Here is a 20,181-nt window from a genome sequence, read left to right on the forward strand (position 1 = left end):
CTGCCACCACCTCTTTAACTGCTGACAATTTTGCTAATCACTTCACAATCAAAACCACATCCATCAGCAGTCAGTTCTCAACTCCACTCACCCAGGAACTCACAGCAAACACTCACTCAGCTGACCATCTTCTCTCATCCTCCTTTCCTCTTACAGAAGATTAAGTCTCTAAACTTATCCTCTCCAGCCACCCTAACACCTGTCCTCTAGACCCAATCCCCTCACATCTCCTACAAGCTATTTCCCCTGCACTTCTGCATTTACTCACATATCATCAACACATCTCTTCTCACAGGTATTTTCCCCACAGCATTCAAGCAGGTTCAGGTAACCATACTACTTAAAAAACCTACACTAGGCACCTGACTTTTTGAAAGCTACAGGCCCTGTGTGTCTCTCCTCCCATTCATAGCAAAATCACTTGAACGCGTTGTGTTCAACCAAGTGTCTTTCTTCCTCTTACAGAACAACCAGCTGGACAATAACCAATCTGGATTTAAAAGTGACCATTCGACTGAAACCGCCTTGCTCTCAGTCACTGAAGCACTACGGAGTGATGCAAGAGCCGAGTCCAAATTTTCATGTTCTCATTCTGCTAGATCTATCTGCTGCATTCTACATTGTTAATCATCAAATCCTTCTGTCCACCCTCTCATCGCTGGGCATCACCGGAACTTCGCTCCACTGGTTTGAGTCTTACCTCACAGGTAGGTCCTTCAGGGTGACTTGGGGAGGAGAGGTATCCAAATATCATCGACTGGTCACTGGGGTTCCTCAAGGATCAGTTCTTGGGCCCCTCCTCTTCTCTATATATACTACATCACTGGGACCCATCATTCAGGCACATGGATTTTCCTACCATTGCTATGCTGATGACACACAACTCTACCTCTCATTTCAACCAGATGATCCAACAATACCTTCTCGATTTTCAGACTGCCTGACGGACATCTCAGCATGGATGAAAGAACATCACCTGCAGCTCAACCTGGCAAAGACAACCTGGCTTCTCATCTTCCCAGCCACCCATTCAGTACAGCACCAGTTTACCGTCCAGCTGGGCTCCTCAACGATAATCACATCGTGTTCGGCCAGTAATCTTGGGGTGATCCTTGTTGATTAAGTGAGTGAGTGAGTGAAGTGATGTGTGGCCAAGTATGGTAACCTATACTCAGAATTTGTGCTCTGCATTTCGCCCATCCAAGTGCACACACACCGTGAACACACACCCGGAGCAGTGGGCAGCCATATTGCTGTGGTATCTGGGGAGCAGTTGGGGGTTCGGTGCCTTGCTCAAGGGTCTCACCTCAGCCGTGGTATTGAGGGTGGAAGAGAGCGCTGTACATTAACTCCCCCCACCTACAATCCTTGCTGGACCTGAGACTTCGTGTTACAAGTCCGACTCTCTAACCATTAGGCCACGACTGATCAGCTGACCTTTAAAGATCATATTGCAAAAATAGCACGATCATGCAGGTCCGCACTACACAACATCAGGAAGATCAGACCCTTCCTAACAGAGCATGCAACAACAGCTTCTCGTCCAGGCCCTTGTAATTTCTAGGCTGGACTATTGTAATGCTCGTCTGGCTGGACTTCCAACATGTGCAATCAGACCTCTTCAAATGATTCAAACGCAGCAGCACGTCTTGTTTTCAATGAGCCCAAGAAAGCCCATGTCACACCACTTCTCATCTCTTTGCACTGGCTTCCAGTCACGGTTCACATCAAGTTCAAGTCACTGGTGCTTGCCTACAGAACATCCACGGGCTCCGCACCCTCCTACCTCCACTCTCTCCTACTCATCTACATCCCCTCCAGAAACCTACGGTCGGTAAATGAGTGGCTGCTCGTGGTCCCATTGCAGAGATCGCAGAGAGTTATATATAACTCTCTAGGATGTTTTCTTTCACTGTACCCTCTTGGTGGAATGACCTAGCTAACTCCATCAGGACAGCCAAATCCCTCACAATCTTCAAGAAACAACTGAAAACTCAACTCTTCCGTGAGCATCTAACTGCCGCCTAAAATAAATGTAAAAAAAATAAAAATAATTCTATGCCTTCACTTTTTCTATTCTACATTTACATTTATTCATTTGGCAGACACTTTTATCCAAAGCGACTTCTAGTTATTGTGTTATTATCCTTTATCCCTTCCTGTCCTTGCTTTTACTATTTTGAACGATGAGATGACTGAAACCTTGTATAATGGGCACTTCTCGTATTTATTGCCATCTTATGGTAAATTGCTTGTTGTATTCCTCAATTGTAAGTCGCTTTGGATAAAAGCGTCTGCTGAATTAATAAATGTAAATGTTTGGACCGGTCATTAGGGTGTATTATGAAATAATCCATTTGCTACATATTCAGTAGCAAACATACTGGTGTGTATAAATGAATGTGTGAAATAAGTTGGTAGTGTTGCCCTGCCATAAAATCAAGTCAAGTTGGCCGATAAAAAAAAAGGGGGATAAGTCAAGGTACATGGAAAGTAATGTTTAGTGAATAACATTAAGTAAGATGATAAACAATGTCCATGTGGTTGGAGGAAGCAATGCTGATAACGGCTCCATGCAAATGGATAATCAAATAAAATCAAATCAAATCCAAAAAAAAAAACCCTTTAACAGCCTCACCTAAACCTTACTGAAATACATCCCTAAGGTTTGCAGAACAGGTGTGCATTTCTGCTAATTTACTTATGTTGTCTTGGTTAATTACTATAGTACTGATTTGAAAAAAATAAAATAAAATTACATTAAATTAAATGGGTTCACTCAAAAACAGGTTAGGGGGTCAAAAGTGACAGAGTGGACTGGAATACGGACTAAAAAATTTGCCAGTAGATCTGCAGAGATTCAATGAGCTGTACAGCTTGATTGTGTTATAATGTATAACACCTGTGCTTTTTGTGAAATTTGAATTTGATAATCTGTTGTAAAAAAGTTGAAGTTTTTTTTTTTTAAGAATTCCACTGAGTAACAGCACAGGTACAACCACCTTAATACAGCAGCTGCATGCTACAAACTACCAGCCATATTATTGAATTACTGAACAGATTTGTGATTCGGTAACTAATTGCATAACTTGCACTGGCATCACAGACAGACATTTTTCGGATGATTTGGGTAAATTGGGACACTTTAACTGTCCAAAGGGGCCCAATTTACTTAAATTCAACCTTTGTTACAGACTTCTCTGCTAATGACAGTAACACAATTGTCAAGTTTTGCTGGTCACATCCAAGGCAGCTTTTATAATTTTAATTCAAGATCTGGCATCAGTTGGTCTCATCAGTTATTGATCTGTTACCTTGATGAACTGAAAATATGATATCTACTTGCTGGTCAGTGCAACAGATTTTGAGAACGCACATACCCCCTAAAATTCCCTTTCAACTTAAGATTAAATATCTGCATTTTTATGTATAACCTCAAAACACAAGCCTTACAAACAAGGTTCTTACTTTCACTTGAACACTGTAGTGATGCATTGAAAAGTTCTGTCAAACAGCGATTATGTTCACTGTTACAGTTGTTTATAATATACATATCCAACTTACACAAATCTTTGTTGTTAAAAATATATATTCACAATCAAGGAATAAAGTGTCCTCTAAACTTTATGTTTATGTCTGAAATGCATTAAAAAAATAGATGATAATTGATCAGTAACTGAGTTTGTCCATATGAAAAAGACTCTCCATAACTCTCTATTTAAATATCTCAGTGTGCTAACCAAACGAACCAAAAAAAATATCTCTTTGCACATTTAAGCTTTGTTATATAACTCACATCAGCAGTTAATGGTTATTTTACAGACAAAAATGTACAAACAAAAACAAAAGTACATTTCTTCAGTCAGCCTTTGATGTGGTAAGACTTGCCAGACAAACAAACAAACAAAACAGAATGCAAAAAACATTAAACCAACACAAAACTGCTTGCTAGCCATCACTCATACAGTGTATCCGTCTATCTTGGTCCCTGTCAGTCCCTCTTAGAGCAGCATGGACTCCTGCATTGCAAAGGCCTCCTGCGCCTGCCTGTAGTGTGTTCCACCAAACAGTGGGGGGAGCTGTTGCCTGCTGGAGGGCTCTTGGTAGGGTCCTCTGAAATGGAGCACAGCGTCCGAGATATTTGCAGGTGCAAAGTTAAACTCCTGAACGGGGTGAATGGGAGAGAGCTGCGCTTTCTGGAAGCTGGGAGATCGAGGTAGTCCCACAGGAGACCGTGGAGGTCCCGCCTCCATGTCCCCATACCAGCCCTCTTTCTGTCTGTGTGCCTCATAACGCAGTTCTGTGGGCGGGTAAGGGGAAGAGCCCAGCAGCCGGGTGGGTTGTCGCATGTAATACCCGCCCTCGCCAACACTGTCTATCTGGGACGAAAGCTCAGCCGGAGCAACCCTGAGAGGGGGCATGTTTGGCGATTGCCGTCGGTAGGTTAAGTAGCTGTTGTTCATCAGTGTTTTCTCAGGCGAAGAGTTAGATGAGCCACGTCTCGTAGTTGCGTAAATTTGCTCGGCATACGGCTGCCCGTATAGTCTGTCCTCAGACCGAGAATCAGAAACGTAGGGAGTGTAGACAGGAGTCATGCCAGGTGGGTAGTGCAGAGGTGCACGGGGTTCTGGTTTGGATTGCATCATGCTCTGTTTGGGCATTCTAAAGGGAGAGACGCCAGTTCCATCACTAGGGAGACGGGTGGGACTGCCCTGTCTCAAAGAAGGCCCAACGTATGGTCGGGAGGGGGGGCGAGAGGGTGGTTTCTCAAGCTCTATAATCTCCATAACCTCTCCATCTGGTCCTGGGACATTGTCGTATTGCGAGGCATTGGAGGCACGGTTGGAGCCTGGAACAAATGCTCGTGAATGGGGTCTGCACTGTGCCCCGGTGGCCGCCTCTGGAGTTGGGGAGCTGGGCGAGGGTGGAACACCCATAGTTAGACTCAACTGGCTTTCCCGTGCTGCAGCCTTGACTGCTTCCAGTTTGCCCTCTGAAGGCTTGACCCAGCGAGGTGCAATGTCCCTGCGCATGCTGGATCTAGCATTGGAGTTGTGATTTGCCTGATTCTGGGTCAGCACCTTCCCACCACCTGTTGAGCTGCTGTTGGGCATGTGGGTTGGGACTCGTTCCTTTTGAATGTCCACACCTCGTCGATCCCTCTCACTCTTGTCTGGATGAGGCACCCTTTCCAATGAGCTGGGTGGCCGACTTTCTTGGTACCTCTTTGGTGTTCCATCAGTGACAGGACCAGACTCTGCTTGTTTACTGACGCTTGCGGCAGGGCTTGAAACACGAGGGGGAAGGCCCTCAACCGTCTTCCCGACCGGCTGCCCGTTAGCCATATGATTCGTTGCTGCTGCTGCTGCCAATCCTGGAGGCTCAGGAGGAAGTTGACCTAATGGTTTCTTAGGAAACTCATCATCCTTACCTGCATGGGTGATAGCAAAATAGCCAATCAGAGCTAACATCAGTACAGAAATGCCAAGTATTAAAGACCCCATGAAATCAAAACTTTTTACGAACTTCATCTGCATTCAAAATGTACAATCTCTCTCTTCCTTTGAAACAGACCAAAACATTGATGACTCCTCTAGCACTTAAGGGCGTATACAAATTTCTGACCAATAAAATGCAACCGCATTTCATGGAGTCTTTATACCATCAGAATATAACAAACACTGAAGTGCAAGACTCATGCAGCTGAATGTCTTTTAGAAGAACAAAACTGCCAAATAAAACGAGAGTTACAGTTGACACTTTGTTCAAATAAAATGAAACCACAAACATCCACGGCTGGTGTCAAATCAATGCTCAGATTGGGAACACTGAGTCAAGAAGCTAAAAATATAAATGAAAATATCACAACACTTACAGTTCAAGCCTGACTGTGAACATATAAACCATGTGGAGAAAAGATGTGTTAGGTACATTTTGGAACACAAATCATATGCACAATATTCACGTTCGCAGTGAAGGAAACTGAAGAAAACGTCAAGGGAATGATGAACGTTTACAAACAGATACTGATGGTTGGGGGCGGATATTGGTGTGCATTGAGAAGTGGCTTGAGGAACGCAAACGTCAAATACACACAAACTCATGAACACCTCCAAAGGTGCTGGTTATCATATTTCGGGTCCAAAATTAAGATTTGCCAATCACCAAAAGTGAGTCGCTTGCCAAATGAATGGCATGAATGGTTTAAATCAATCATCTTTTTGTTCATGGTTTCTCATGCAAATTGAACAGGAGACTTGACTCAGAATTGATTTCAATAGTTTGGTGTTAGCATGTTGCTAAGCTAACGATACAATACCCTATCATACAAAAATACCCATGTTAAAAGTTTCAAGGCCAGTAAAGAATATCTATGGTTCTCGATCCTTATCAGCTACTTAATTCATTTGCCATTAATTTTGCAAAAATTAAATTTTGGACACTTCTATCTACTGACTTGTGTGTTTTTATGTTCTTAAATCGTATCCATTGTACTCATTCATAAATGTATTCATCATAACTGTCCTTTTACATGTTTGTAACGTACAGTACCCCATAGCACATTTTTGTGACAAACGTTTTGGTTAACCTCCCCAATCCAGGTTTTGTGAGAGACAGAGAAACAAACGAGGGGAAAGGGACATGTGTGTAGTGGGGGTAGACGAACGAATGGTCGGTTGATTGACAGATAAAGTAGTCAGTGCTTTTTTGCCCACCGGTTGGTTATGTAGGAGGGTTGGCGCCCCCCCTTCCCAGACCCACTAGTGTAAGCAGAGGCTATGTTTGAAGCGAAAGGGAGAGAACGCAGATTAGACAAACAGTACATAGCAGCAGTGAATGACAGTGTGTGTGTGTGCGTTGAGATAAAGGAGTGTGTGCAGTAGGATGTGTCCCTCTATGGGTGGTGACACACAGCCATACATTTTATGATTTGCCAAGATTTCAGTGCATGTGTGTGTGTGTTTAAAGTACCTGGAGGTGGCAGCTCCAGTTTAGATCGTCTGAGCTCAGACATGGAGTGTTGAAGCTGCTCTATCACAAAGTCATCCTCAAAAAAGAAATCCTTTGACAAAGTCACCTGCAGAAACTTCACCAGCTCCTCCATGGACAACTTCAAGAGGATTTCTAACATACAAACACACAGAGTAGTTACTATTAGAATGGGACGTTCAAAGTCTCTGAAGAATCACAGACTAATTATAACTAATTACAATTACTGCAGTCTAGCTAGCACAGGGATTTCTAGTCCTTTCAGGGTTTATTTTGCACATTGATCAACCTTTTTTTATATTTATATTTAGAATCTGAATTTAAACATTTTAGCTTCATTACTTTTGTGGAGCTTGAGGATGGTGTAAGACATCGCAGTCAGAACTCGCTCTCCTTCCAGAATATAAATATCCCATATTCTCAGCGTGAGCGTGAATGGAGTCTATTCAATCAAAAACAAATAAATGCACTCAAATCAGTAAGGTTTCACACTGGACAACAAATAATAATATAAATAATAACATAAAATAATAATGTGCTCAGAAATAATGTTTAAAGAGTGCATACCCGATCCAAGAAACACTGAAAAAACCATTTTATAGTGTACAGGCTGGTGTACACCTCTTGATTATCCTGTAGAGGGCAGCAAAGGGACAGGTATTGTACGCTCATGGTAACAAAACATACACACATTAAAAAAAAAAAAAATCTTTATTCATTCAAACATACGCTATATACTAGTGTACAACATACTGCACAGTATATACTTTTTTAAACTTGAAAAAATACACAATATGCAATGGTGGATGCTTCAAAAATGTAGTAAGCTACACAATTGTTTCAAGACCTCTTTGCATTGCTTGTTCACTTTAGCAAAAAATGTTAAGCAAGTACTACGGTTGTACTATATACTATTGGGAACAAAGCCATATGTTCTCACAGACACACACACACACACACACGCTAATCCATTCACATCAAAGACTGACTCTCACACACAAATAATTAATTAATAAATATATCTAATTATTTATTAATGTTGTCTTTTATTAATTACTCTGCCCTTTAATGAATCCAAGGCTTGCATTTTTGTGAATTCATTGTTACACCAGCGCTTTGGGTTGACCAGCTGCTCAGGTTTATTTCAGAAAAGACACAAATACACTGACAAATAAAGAACACAATATAGGCCAAAAATAAGACTGGATATGAAGCTTTTCAGACATTGTGAAAATTCAATTTAGGACACAGTGTTAATCAGGACAAAATATCTACATGAACAAAAAAGTCTTAGATGCAAGTAATGTGTACCGTGAAGTAATACTACATGAGTTTTTCTACAAGTGAAGTGGCCCACTGTCCCACTTTTTGAATAGTGCATGATGTTTTGGAGGTGTTTGTGTGTCTTACTAGATGTTGTTTGAGCTTAGGCATAATCTTCTGCAGGATACGTTCATGATGCTCCTGGAAGCGCATGAGTTTAGGGAACCCTGGTACAAAGAAGCCTAGACGAACACAACAACATTTTTCAATATGGTACAAAAATTGTATGTGAAGTGCATGTTTACAATATACAGAATTTAAGACTTAATCATGAAATGAGTGTTGTAGCTTAGTGGTTTGCTCATTTTGCTTTACAACCCAGATTTTACATTGGACATCAAGTGGTGACTCAACACAGTACCAAAATTTATCACAGAAAAAAAAAAAATTAAAATGTAAATGTATTAATATTACAACAAACTGCATAGCCTATGTTTATTTTATATATTTATTTAATTATATAAATGTTGACTGTATGGATTAATAATACTAATAAAGGCAAGCATTTCCTTTTCCCTTATAAAACTTGTATTTTGCAATTTCTAAATATGAATGACTATTATTATTATTATTACTTTATTATTATTATTATTACTACAACAACTACAATTACTCAACATGAGTTAAATACCACTTTTCTAGAATGAGTAAAAGTGTGTGTGTGTACCGTGCATGGTGTGTTTCTGTCCAGACAGCAGTTTGACCAGTGCCCAGAAAGCATCTTCCTCATTCATATAGATGAGTAACAGAGCAGTGATCTGACTCATGCCCTGACAATAGCCCACCTCCTACACACACACACACACACACACACACACACACAAGAGAGAGAGAGAGAATCCATAGTGTGCAGGTTCCTTCCACACATAAATCAAGTGCAAGCACATACTCATAAAATGATTGCTACTGAGGTAGCATTTTAATTCAATAATTGTGACGTCAACTGGAATCAACATGGCAATATTTGTGGGTATATTTTACTCACCGTGTTATATACAGAATATGCTGTGAGCACATGAAACAGATCCTGCTGTCTGAAACGCACAAGCACGTACAAAACAATTATGGTCAAAGAATCAATTCTGTTTTTCTATTTTATATGCCATGGGTCATTAGGTTTTGCACATTTTTACATGTTCTGTTCTTTCCCTCTCACATTGTCTCATTTTCCCTATGGATGTCTAAGGCCACACTGTGAGAATGATCTGACCCTTTCAAATCTCCACAGGTAAATGTCACATCAGTCAATATGGGCGCTTTAGCCCCGTCACAATTCAATACACCAGTAACTCGAAGAGAAATGGTGGGGTGTGGGCATCTCTCTCACCATTGCGTTCTCAAATTTTCCATTTCATATGCTGGTTAAATGTAGCAGTTTCCTTTCAGTCGGTCACTCTCGACGTCACGTCGGATGACCGACGAAATTGGGATCTCGCTTAGAGAGACCAATCCACTTCGAGTGTAAACTGGGTTACCATACGTAACCGAGACGTTTTATGGCCATGAGAAATGGAAGCATCTCAGAGGGGGAAAAAAAGTATTTTACACAGACACAGATTAAAGCCCTACATAAAAAAAGCCTCTATCAGCAAAGCAATTCAGTATGAAAGCCTGATAAAGCACAACAATGTATGCAATATTTGCAGTAAAATGGTTGGATACTTGAATTAATTGTTCAGAATTCAATAATAATAATAATAATAATAATAATGATAAATAAAATAAATTTAAATAAAACAACAAAACAAAATGCAAAATGTTTAGATACTTCAATACCTTGTTTAGAATCCAAAACCAAAACAAACAAAAACAAAACAAAAAACAAAACCAGACATAATGTTTGGATACTTCAATAACTCAGAATAAAAAAATAAAAAACCCTAACCAGATGAACAAACAAAAATAAACTTATAGTAAGCCTATAATAATAATAACTAACAATAATAATAATTTAAAAAATGATAATAATAATTAGGGCTGTCGATTTAACACGTTAATCTAATTAATTAGTTTTGTGTACGAGTTAAAATTGTAAAATGTACGAGTTAAAATTTTTTACGCATTTAACGAGTGCAATATCACACCAGTGTTGTTTTTGTCCCAAGTAGCACAAGTGCAAATGAGATACTGATTTTATACACACATGTTCCGTCGAACTGTTGTATAAACGCAATATCACTCGAGTATGAGAGCGATACCGGCTCTATACAGCCATGCTGATATAGAGCCGGTATCGCTCTCGTACTCGAGTGATATTGCTCATATGTATATATATATATATATATATATATACACACACACACACACACACACACACACACACACACACACAGTACATATTAATAAACAATCTGAAAATAAAAATAAAAAATCCATAGTAATAAAAAAATAATATTAAAGGGATAGTTCACCCAAAGATATAAAAGAAAAAAAAGAAAAATGAAAATGAAAAAGAAAAAAAGAGAAAATATTCTTTCTAAAGCTACTTTCTGTAATGCTTTTCTCATGTAACACAATAAACAACAAATCCAAAAAGAAACAAAACAACAATAACTTCAATAAATAAATAATAAACCTAACCTATAATTTAAAAAATTATATATGGTGTTGATGCATGATACTGTTATTCCTTTTGTCATGCATGTACATCTTGCTTAAAAGAGATTTATGACGTTTATGTGCCAAAGGGCCTGGGAGCTTAGTGGTCAGCTTGCAGGAGGGCCTAGGTACCCGATAGTGGGAAGCTTGTGCTGTTCGTGCCGAGTGGCCTAGATGCCCCATTGGTCAGCTTATGCAATGTGGTGAGGGGCATGGAGGACTCAGGCTATATTCACAGAGAGGCCAAGGGGCTCTAATGGTCAGCTGGCATTGCCTATTGTGGCCAGTTGCATTAAAACCTCCTGTGTGCTTTTTTTGTTGGTGTGTATGTTTGGATGCTCACTTGACATCATAGCGGTGCATGAACATGATGTGATCTCTGTATGTACGATTCACATCCAGATCAATCTGACGAATATCTGGAGACAACCCCCTGGCTCTGATCTTCAGTTTCTGGGGAAAGACAAAAACAGTTCATGGAGTTCATAATAAATATAACTAACTATATAACAACACTCTGCAGGCCACAAATGAATCTAACGATACGCTCACAGACCACAGCATGATTTCTGCCACACAAAAACCTCCAGTTAAAAGGGAATGCAGACTGCAAATCATGTTTTCTGTCCAGTTGGATGCTGCAGGGCTTTAGTAAAGCTGCTATTTTCCGTTTGGAGTGATATTTCCCTCTGCGGTGTGTGTGTGTCAAACCATATAAGTGTTACATTGCAAACCTCAGGGGTCGGCTATTTTAGAAAGTCATATTTAAGCAAAGAGTTTGTGATTGCCTCTCTCTCTCTCACACATACACGCATACACGTTTCTGTGGAATAAACTAGCTCTTAAGAAAGCCATGCCTATGCTGGAATGGAGAAACTGCGTTTACCTCATAGAAGTCCTTTTTGTCCTCCTTGATTTTGGGGATGTCGAGCAGCAAACACCAAACCTGACCTCTGAGCTGCAGTGGAATTCCCTTATAGATCCTCCTTACCAGCTACACAAACACACACAAAACACGATTAGAATTCAAGAAAACTCTAAACCTCAACCATGTGAGTGAACACATTGAAGTCATTATTAAATAAATAAACAAATAAATAAATACATTTGTGAGTTAAAAAGTTAACTAAACTAAATATTTATTGAAAGAAGTCTTATGCTCATCAAGACTGCATTTATTTGATAAAACATACAGTAAAAACAGCAATATTGTGAAACAATTTCTATTTTCATATATTTAAAAATGTCATTTATTCCTGATACATTTTAAGCAGCAATTACTCCAGTCTTCAGTGTCACATGATCCTTCAGAAATCATTTTAACATGCTGATTTGATGCTCAAGAAACATTTATTTTTATTATCAATGTAAACAGTTATGCTGCTTAATATTTTTGTTTCCACACTACATTAGTTAACATAAACTAACCATGAAAAATACTTCTAAAGCATTTATAAATCTTAGTCAATTAGTTGGTTAAATACATTTTGATTCCAACATTTACTAATACATTACTGAAATGAAAAGTTGTATCTATTAATGTTAGTTAATGGACCTGAGCTAACATTAATTAAGTTGTATTTGTATTAACTAATGTTAACAAAGATTAATAAATACTGTAACAAATGTATTGTCCATTGTTAGTTAATGCATTAAATATAGCTGGAACCTTATTGTAAAATGTTACCAAATAAAATAAATATATATATATATATATATTGGAATAAATAACATTTTAACAAAACTGCATTTTTAAAATGAAACAATAAAATTACGCAAAACGACTTAATTTAAGACTTTTTTCTTTATTATGTCACACCATTTATGCTTCACCCAAAACATTACAATTAAATTAATTAAAAAATATATATATTACAAATAAAATTCATATGTACAGAGACTTGATGAACATGTTTTTCATTTTTAAAATCTATATATATATATATTATACAATAATATACAATAATATATATATATATGTTTTTATTTTTTTTTCTCTATTTTTTTTTCTTTATTTATTTAAGACAAGTGTCATGTCATTAACTCTCTGCGATCTGGAATATAGACAACTGTATCAGAGACAGATGACAAAATTTGCAGACTTTCCAAATTTCCTGTGCTGAGTTTGGGAGAATAACAGCTAGAAATCGAAGGTGGAATATGTTAAATTGAACTGAGAGTGTTAGCAGAAAGCATGATATGCAAACTATTGAAAAGAAAAAGAAGGGGAACAGGGTTTATATACACAATATATAATATGACTTCAATGATGTGGCCACAGATACTCAATATGGATAATCATCACGCTGTCTAAACGCATTCAATAGCAGAGTAATGGAATACATCTGTGTGTCTGTGTCTCTCACAGGTAATCGTGCAGTCAGTAAAGATTAAACTCCCATCAGAGGGCAGATTAAAAGCCCAAAAGCAAAACGCTGAAACCACAAAAGCTAATGGCCGGCATGAATCGTCTCTCAGCTACAATTAAACTCACACGCTGGAACAGAGAGAGAGAGAAAGAGAGAAAGAGAGAGAGAGAGAGAGATGTACGACTGTGGAGGGGTTGTGAGGTGAAAGAGAGGAATGAACACTCTTCCGTTTCCTGCACTCATCTGTCCACATTACTGCCACTAAGTGATTTCCTGAACATCTCTTCCACCCTCAAGGCCCTTCCATATATGTATGAATGTGTGTGTGTGTGTGTGTGTGTGAATTGATGGCTGCCGAGTAGTTCACTTACTATAATGGTAATGACAATATTAATAATCTTCGGGAGGCTCTTGAGGAGCTGATTATTGACAGACAGCAGTGGGCACATATCCCACAGCCACAAACCCAACGACTGTGTGTGTGTGTGTGTGTGTTTCTGCCTCTAATCTCGGCAAAATGAGGCAATTAAGGCTGTTGGTTTATTTGACTAAAACGAGACATTACAAATCGGCAGGTGTCTGTGTGTGTTCGCTTGTGTGGTTAAATGTGTTTGTTAACAGGGGATTGGTTTTGTAATTGTGGATGTGTAAGAAGTCAATGACTCCATCTGTTCTACAAAAAAAACAAAACTCGTTGAACAAGATGTCTTTGGAGTGAGTGTGTGTGGCACAGTGAAATCAGAACCACATTAAATTACTGAAATATTAACATAAAATCTCAGAGGGTAAATCAAGCAAATACTTTAAGACAAATGGGTTTAGTTCACAAAAAGTTTGAGAATCCCTGTTATATAGGATTATAAAATTATATAGATGATCTACCTACAGTAGATAGTCACCATAATGGACAGTTAAACAACACAACTAAATAATGCAAAAACATAAAATACTTACAGTATATATTTATCTTGATGAGCTGTTTCGCATACGAGCAATTCAAGAAAATTAGTTTTACATTTCAAACTGACACCATCTTTAAAATGCAAGACTTGTGGCGTGGGCCAAATACTGAAAAACAGCAAAATAGTTAAGATGAAACGTCAATGATAGCGTGAGCTAGACGGTGGTTCCAGTGGTTAAAGTGATCGGAGGTCACCCCAATCTATTCTGAATGCCAGAGGAAATCAAGCTGGGTATTGACCTTCCACCTCAGATCAAGAGAAATAACATTTCCCAAATCACTTCAGAGTAATATTTTTTTCAGTTATTGTCCACATGCAAATCCAGGTCACCGCCAGTCGCTACAGCTCATTATGGTATGCATTTCCGTTGTTGATGAAATCATATCTATGAATGTAATGTCATCAGTGATTTTTTTTCGCAATAAGAGGACTCTGAATGACACCAGAAGCAGCCGATGTTAGCTTGAGGTTGTCTACACTGCAAGTGCTGAAGCTGACCTCTGAATATTCCCTAACAATTGACCAATTAGGTTCAAGCTTGAGCGACAGTAAAATGTGTCAGTCCTCGTTTCCTACTATTTTAACAGAGATACAGAAGTTTAAATACTATCAATCCACACATATATTTGTAATCTAAAGTTTAAGAAGCTGGAGTAGCTGTGCAGTGCTACTAAAAAAAAGTGTAGACAGTTTTGTTGTGCTTTAGATGCTGTTTATGCTCATTTAGTGCAGACGCAGTGTGACAGTCTAATAGATCTAACTGGACTAATAAGAAGAGGTAATAATCAGTTCTACTCTGAATAAACTTCTTGAAATCAGTTGAAGTTCTAATAAACTGCACACCTGTCACGCACCACCTCAGGCGCTATGGAAAAGTTTCATTTCACACTAGACACTGCTAATGGACAGAAATACAATTTAACACACCAACAGCTGCCTGAAGATGTCCAAACACATAGATGGATAGAAACCGACAGATTTTGTTCAGTTGAAGCAGGACAGTGGTTTTCTTAGGGGACCGGTCCAATGACGCCCAATACACAGGACAGAGACAGCCAAAGGGAACTTTAGCCATTTACGCACACAAGACGAAAGACTGAGAAAAACGGACTTTCTCAAAGTCCTTCAGAGAGTTACAGTCTGTTTATGAAGGACACGCACCTTGTCGCTGTTCTTGTATTTCTCCCAGCTCTTCAACATTTTCAGCCATTTTGTCGTTCTATCCACTTCCAGATGTTTTTGCTAAGCAGACAAAGTGCAAACACACAGTACAATAAATTAAATGAAAGAGACAAAAACTCACCTAAATGTTTCATCTAAGGCAACACTAAGTGGACTTTAATGAAAATGGATTTCAGTGAGATCTAGAAAGCAGTATTAGATTAACAACCATATTAAAATTTAGGAGGCCACCCAAAAAAAAAAAAAAGGTAATTTTGAATATCTTCTCTGCTTTTTCTTCTACAAGAACATAATGGCCTCTGATGCAACAGTTACTGTTTCTCCAATTTAGAGCTCATTATTACTTTATAACCTGACACTTTAAGTGCTTTCTGTCATGACAAATATGTGATAAAAAAAATAATTCTAAATTTGAATTTAAGTCACTTATTTGAGTCATTTTTGCATTTACATTTAGCCAACTGGTGACAAGGGGATTTTTAGTAGATGTATACTGTATGAAGTCCATTCCGCTCAAGTTCAGACAGGTGCCCTTAGCTTTCTTTACAAATTAATGCAACATGTTTTTATATATTGTTTTCTAATCCTATGTCATGCACATATTTTACATATTATATATTCTGCAGTTCTACACAGGAAATAAAGTGATTTCTGGGTTGCTGTAGTGAGAATTTCTTTTTAACTGTGATAAATCACAAAACACAACTCTGCTGTGTTTCATAAAAATCTTATGTTGCTTAATTAAAACCTGTTGATGAAAATGTTAATACTGTATTTAAAAGTATTTTTCTCATCCTACTGATGTATTTGCTCTAGTTTTCCAGATAAAACACTGTGGACAAGTTTTCACAGATGCACTATGAAAGTATTAGGTTGGCCAAATACAGCACTTGACTCACCTTTTCCTCCACTACGTCATACACTGGAAGCTCATCCTCACTGTGAAAGACAAATCACATCACATTATAAAAGGGAAATACACACAGACTGAATTCAATTTTCTTCTGTTGAAACAAATCAAGTGTTTTAGTCAGACTACTGGACTCTCAGAGATTTATGGTCTCAAATAGCCACTAATGTCTGCCCACTGTTCACATAACACGATGGTCGTACAGGGAGAGAAATCGCATCAATAAATCATACTCTGGTTCATGTTGCTGACGTCAAATCTTGGTTCCTCGCATATATTACTGAAAAAGGAATTACTTTGTTCCACAGGAAGTGAATAAATAAACATCACTATTAGTAACGATGCCCCCGTGACCCCCACCCCTGAATCTGTTCAAAGTGCGAGATCTTAGTCAGCTACACAAACAGGAAATGATTGTTTCCCATGGCAGCCAGTTTGGATCTGCTCTGAGATATCCATGAGGTAACCCAGGGAAGCTGTGACATGACATTAAGGCTCTGTTCCAAACCCTAGTGAGCTTCCTTTTTGTCTACATAGGCAGCTAGACTCTAAGGCAGTATTGTGACCAAAATCTTGTGTGAATTTGTAAGGTTAGTGACAATTCAATCAGTGTAATTACTGACTCGTTGTTCATACGGTATTTTATTTAAAACTAACCAAAGCAAAAAACAAAACAAACATTATAAATAAATATATATATATATATATATATCAAACAAAAATCAAAACAAAACAAAAAAGCAAAAAATACAAAATAAAAACAAAAGAACAAATCAAAACAAACAAAAAACTTAAGATACAGAACAAACAAAAATAAAACGGAGAAAAAAAAATTAAAGCAAAACAAAATAAAAAAAATAAAAACAAAATACAGAGCAAACAAAACAAAACATACAACTTCAAGTACAAAGCAAACAAAAAACAAAACTGTAAGAAACACTGGCATGTGTTGCCAAGTCAGGTCTACCTCACATCACCATATACTTCTTTGGACTTTTCCAGTTTTGCAACTTATCTTTCAATCTTTTTCAGTCTTTTTCTCTCTGCTACTGTCTTTTTTGTAGCCGTATTTCTTTCCTCCAGTCTCTCTGCCCCTACAATTATAGAGTCATGATCTGCCAGACACATGTGGCACCCTATAAATATCGCATAGTGCACTGCTGTTTAAGGGGCCTGGGTAAGCCACAAACCTCCCTGCCAGGGTGTGAAGAGAGGAGAAACGAGAAGACAGGAGAGGCCGAAGGAGCAGACAGACATCAAGATAAGGGTGTACAGTGAACGCTCAGACTCTCTGAGCTAGGGTTTCTCCAGTACCTGCATCTCCTCACTCAGAACAGAAAAATGCACGTTTCTTACTGCAGGAATCCGAAGCGGTCCACCGCTTTATACAGATCAAAATTGGCCTCCTCCCACGGCTCCACCTCCGCATTTTCTTTACCCTGAAAGCACAAATAACACAAAGCTGTGAGCACACATCAGTTGAGACACAGTTTTAATGAGTATGTGTGTGTGCGCAGTTGCTGAAGAGTTGAGTTCTCAAAGCATATGGCTCCACTGTGAACTGTGAATTCGTTATTCATACATATTTAAGGCAGGTAATGAGGGGTGGACAGAATGTGGACAGGTTCAGTATAACAAGTAAACAATTCAAAGAGAGAGAAATACAGAGAGAGGTGCCTGGGGCAGAAACAGATAATCCTTGAGTAAGAACAGTGTGTTTACAAAAGAAGAAAAACACATGGGTCGTGTTCTGACCACACACATACAGTTTTTTTTTCCTTCTAAATTTAAACTTTTTCTAAGGTTAAACTTGTGCAGTTAATTCCGAGCTGCTTAACATAGAGACTTCATTTAAAATCTGTCTTTAGGGAGCAAAACATAAAAAAAGTCCTGTAGAGGAGCTGGTGTGGATTGATTACTTCACTTTGAGTGGGGAATGAAATCTGACGCTCCACTTCACTCTCAGTTCCAGACTGTGGCTTCTTTTGGCACTATTTTCGATTCATAATCATAATTAGCCAATAATTATTTTGATATATAACCGATAAAAACCAATATTAAAATTGTATACTATTTTGTGAAAAAAATAAAAATAAAATAAATTATGATATAAATAAATCAAAATAATAAATAAATAAATAATAATATATGTTATAAACAAATGAATAATACTAATAATAATAGTAAATAAAATAATAATAAGTATTAATAGACACATTTTCAATACTTTGTGTACTCTATGCACATCCACAGTTTGACTAATGACAATTTTTGAGTCACATTTTAGATGTGTCACATAAGATGTAAAAAGATTAAAAGAAAGATGAAGCACTTTACCCACTGACAAAATCATTCATCACAAAAGTCATTAACCTGTCGGGCCAATAACTAACTGTCTATGCAATATGTGCACTTTGTCATGTTGGCAAGAAAATATATGCAAATTTAAACGTAACACAAATGTGAAGGTCTTAATAGATCTGGGAGGCCTGGAGAATGAGAAAAGAACAGGAGGAATCAATCGGCAGAAGCGAGAACAAGAGTGGGAGCCATAAAAAAGAATGAGTATGACAGAAATCGAGAATCTGAGACAAAGTATAAGCTGGTACAGAGAGAAGCCATATCAAGGGCACACGCACACACTCATTTATCTCTGTCTCACCCTCTGGTGTGTGTGTCAGGCATAAATCTACAGTGGGATATGATAATCTGATAGCATGTCACAGTGACATGGCTGTGGGAAATATTTCGGCCTGCGACATGCGCCAAGGACGTACCCCTCCTCCGAGGTTTTTTCTCATGTCTTTCTGCATTTATTCATCTTGCCACTTGATAAAATGACCTCACAAGAACAATATTACATGTAGTTTGCATTTAATATTTAGCTAACATTTGACATTTAAACAATGTCAGTGACAAGACAGTGAATCAGTCCGTCATTAATTAATCAGTCCGCCATTAATTAAAAAAAAAAATCTGACTAAAGTGAACAATTTCTTCATGAATCAGACATTTCAACTTCTTAGCATGTCTATAAAAATTCACAAGTGATTTATGGCCAATGTCAAGACTCGTACTGAATAAAGACTTCCATTTCAGTCTGCATAAAGATAATGTTTGGCTTCTGAAAAAAATAGCTAGTACATGAATCATACACGCACTGCTTTTATGGTGTGAACTTTGGAACTATTTTCGTAAAAAAAAAATCGAGCAAAAACAGTCACATTGACAATATTGTACTAAAACGTAAGTAGGGCTGAAACGATTAGTCGACATTATCGACAACGTCGACAGTAAAAAATTGTCGACAAATAATTTTGTTGTCGAGTAGCCGTTTGATCTCATATGACCTAATGCAATGTTTCCCAACCGGGGTGCCGTGTAAAAAATATATATTTTTATATTTTTAAACTGCTAAAATGTTCAAAAAAGCATCCATTATATAATATCCATTTCTGATGTCTCCAATAATTAGAGATGCACCGAAATTCCGGCTGCTGAAAATTAGTTCACCGCTCAGGTTTCACTTTCACGTGGTGTGATGCTCTGCGAATGCATGAAACTCAGTGAATGCATGCCTCACAGACATGATACATATATCTATAGAAAGCTTTAAATTACTACTTAACGAAATAAAACAAATCAAAAACTCTTTCATTATAATCATAATCCGTAAAATGGAAACTTCTCTCTAAAGGCGCTGTAGGGTATCAGACCCAATCAGACAATTTAAGATTCGATCAAGAACATGGTTGAAACACGAGGAGCCGAATTCCACAGAAAGGCAGAAGACAACAGGATGTTCATAAATCAGATCCTAGCGCTAGCCAGTCTGAAGCAAGCCTAA

The 20,181-nt window shown here is 38.1% G+C and overlaps 1 protein-coding gene across 2 annotated transcripts in view; it reads right to left on the bottom strand.

The window, feature by feature from the left end:
- Window positions 1-2,256: 2,256 nt before the first annotated feature.
- LOC107710686 (USP6 N-terminal-like protein) overlaps window positions 2,257-20,181 on the bottom strand; it is a 67,253-nt gene continuing 49,328 nt past the window's right edge. For both annotated transcript variants that reach the window (XM_016515522.1, XM_016515521.1), the window contains exons 3-14: window positions 17,691-17,773; window positions 16,324-16,363; window positions 15,404-15,484; window positions 11,798-11,905; window positions 11,255-11,364; window positions 9,299-9,347; window positions 8,981-9,101; window positions 8,401-8,495; window positions 7,558-7,623; window positions 7,333-7,432; window positions 6,973-7,125; window positions 2,257-5,431 (exon numbers count right to left, since the gene is read on the bottom strand). In XM_016515522.1, the coding sequence (XP_016371008.1) occupies window positions 4,002-5,431; window positions 6,973-7,125; window positions 7,333-7,432; window positions 7,558-7,623; window positions 8,401-8,495; window positions 8,981-9,101; window positions 9,299-9,347; window positions 11,255-11,364; window positions 11,798-11,905; window positions 15,404-15,484; window positions 16,324-16,363; window positions 17,691-17,773 (2,436 nt within the window). In that variant the 3' untranslated portion in view covers window positions 2,257-4,001. The remainder of the gene's footprint in view (window positions 5,432-6,972; window positions 7,126-7,332; window positions 7,433-7,557; window positions 7,624-8,400; window positions 8,496-8,980; window positions 9,102-9,298; window positions 9,348-11,254; window positions 11,365-11,797; window positions 11,906-15,403; window positions 15,485-16,323; window positions 16,364-17,690; window positions 17,774-20,181) is intronic.

The sequence above is a fragment of the Sinocyclocheilus rhinocerous genome, unplaced genomic scaffold, assembly GCF_001515625.1.
Source record: "Sinocyclocheilus rhinocerous isolate Xijiao unplaced genomic scaffold, SAMN03320098_v1.1 scaffold357, whole genome shotgun sequence".
NCBI lineage: Eukaryota > Metazoa > Chordata > Actinopteri > Cypriniformes > Cyprinidae > Sinocyclocheilus > Sinocyclocheilus rhinocerous.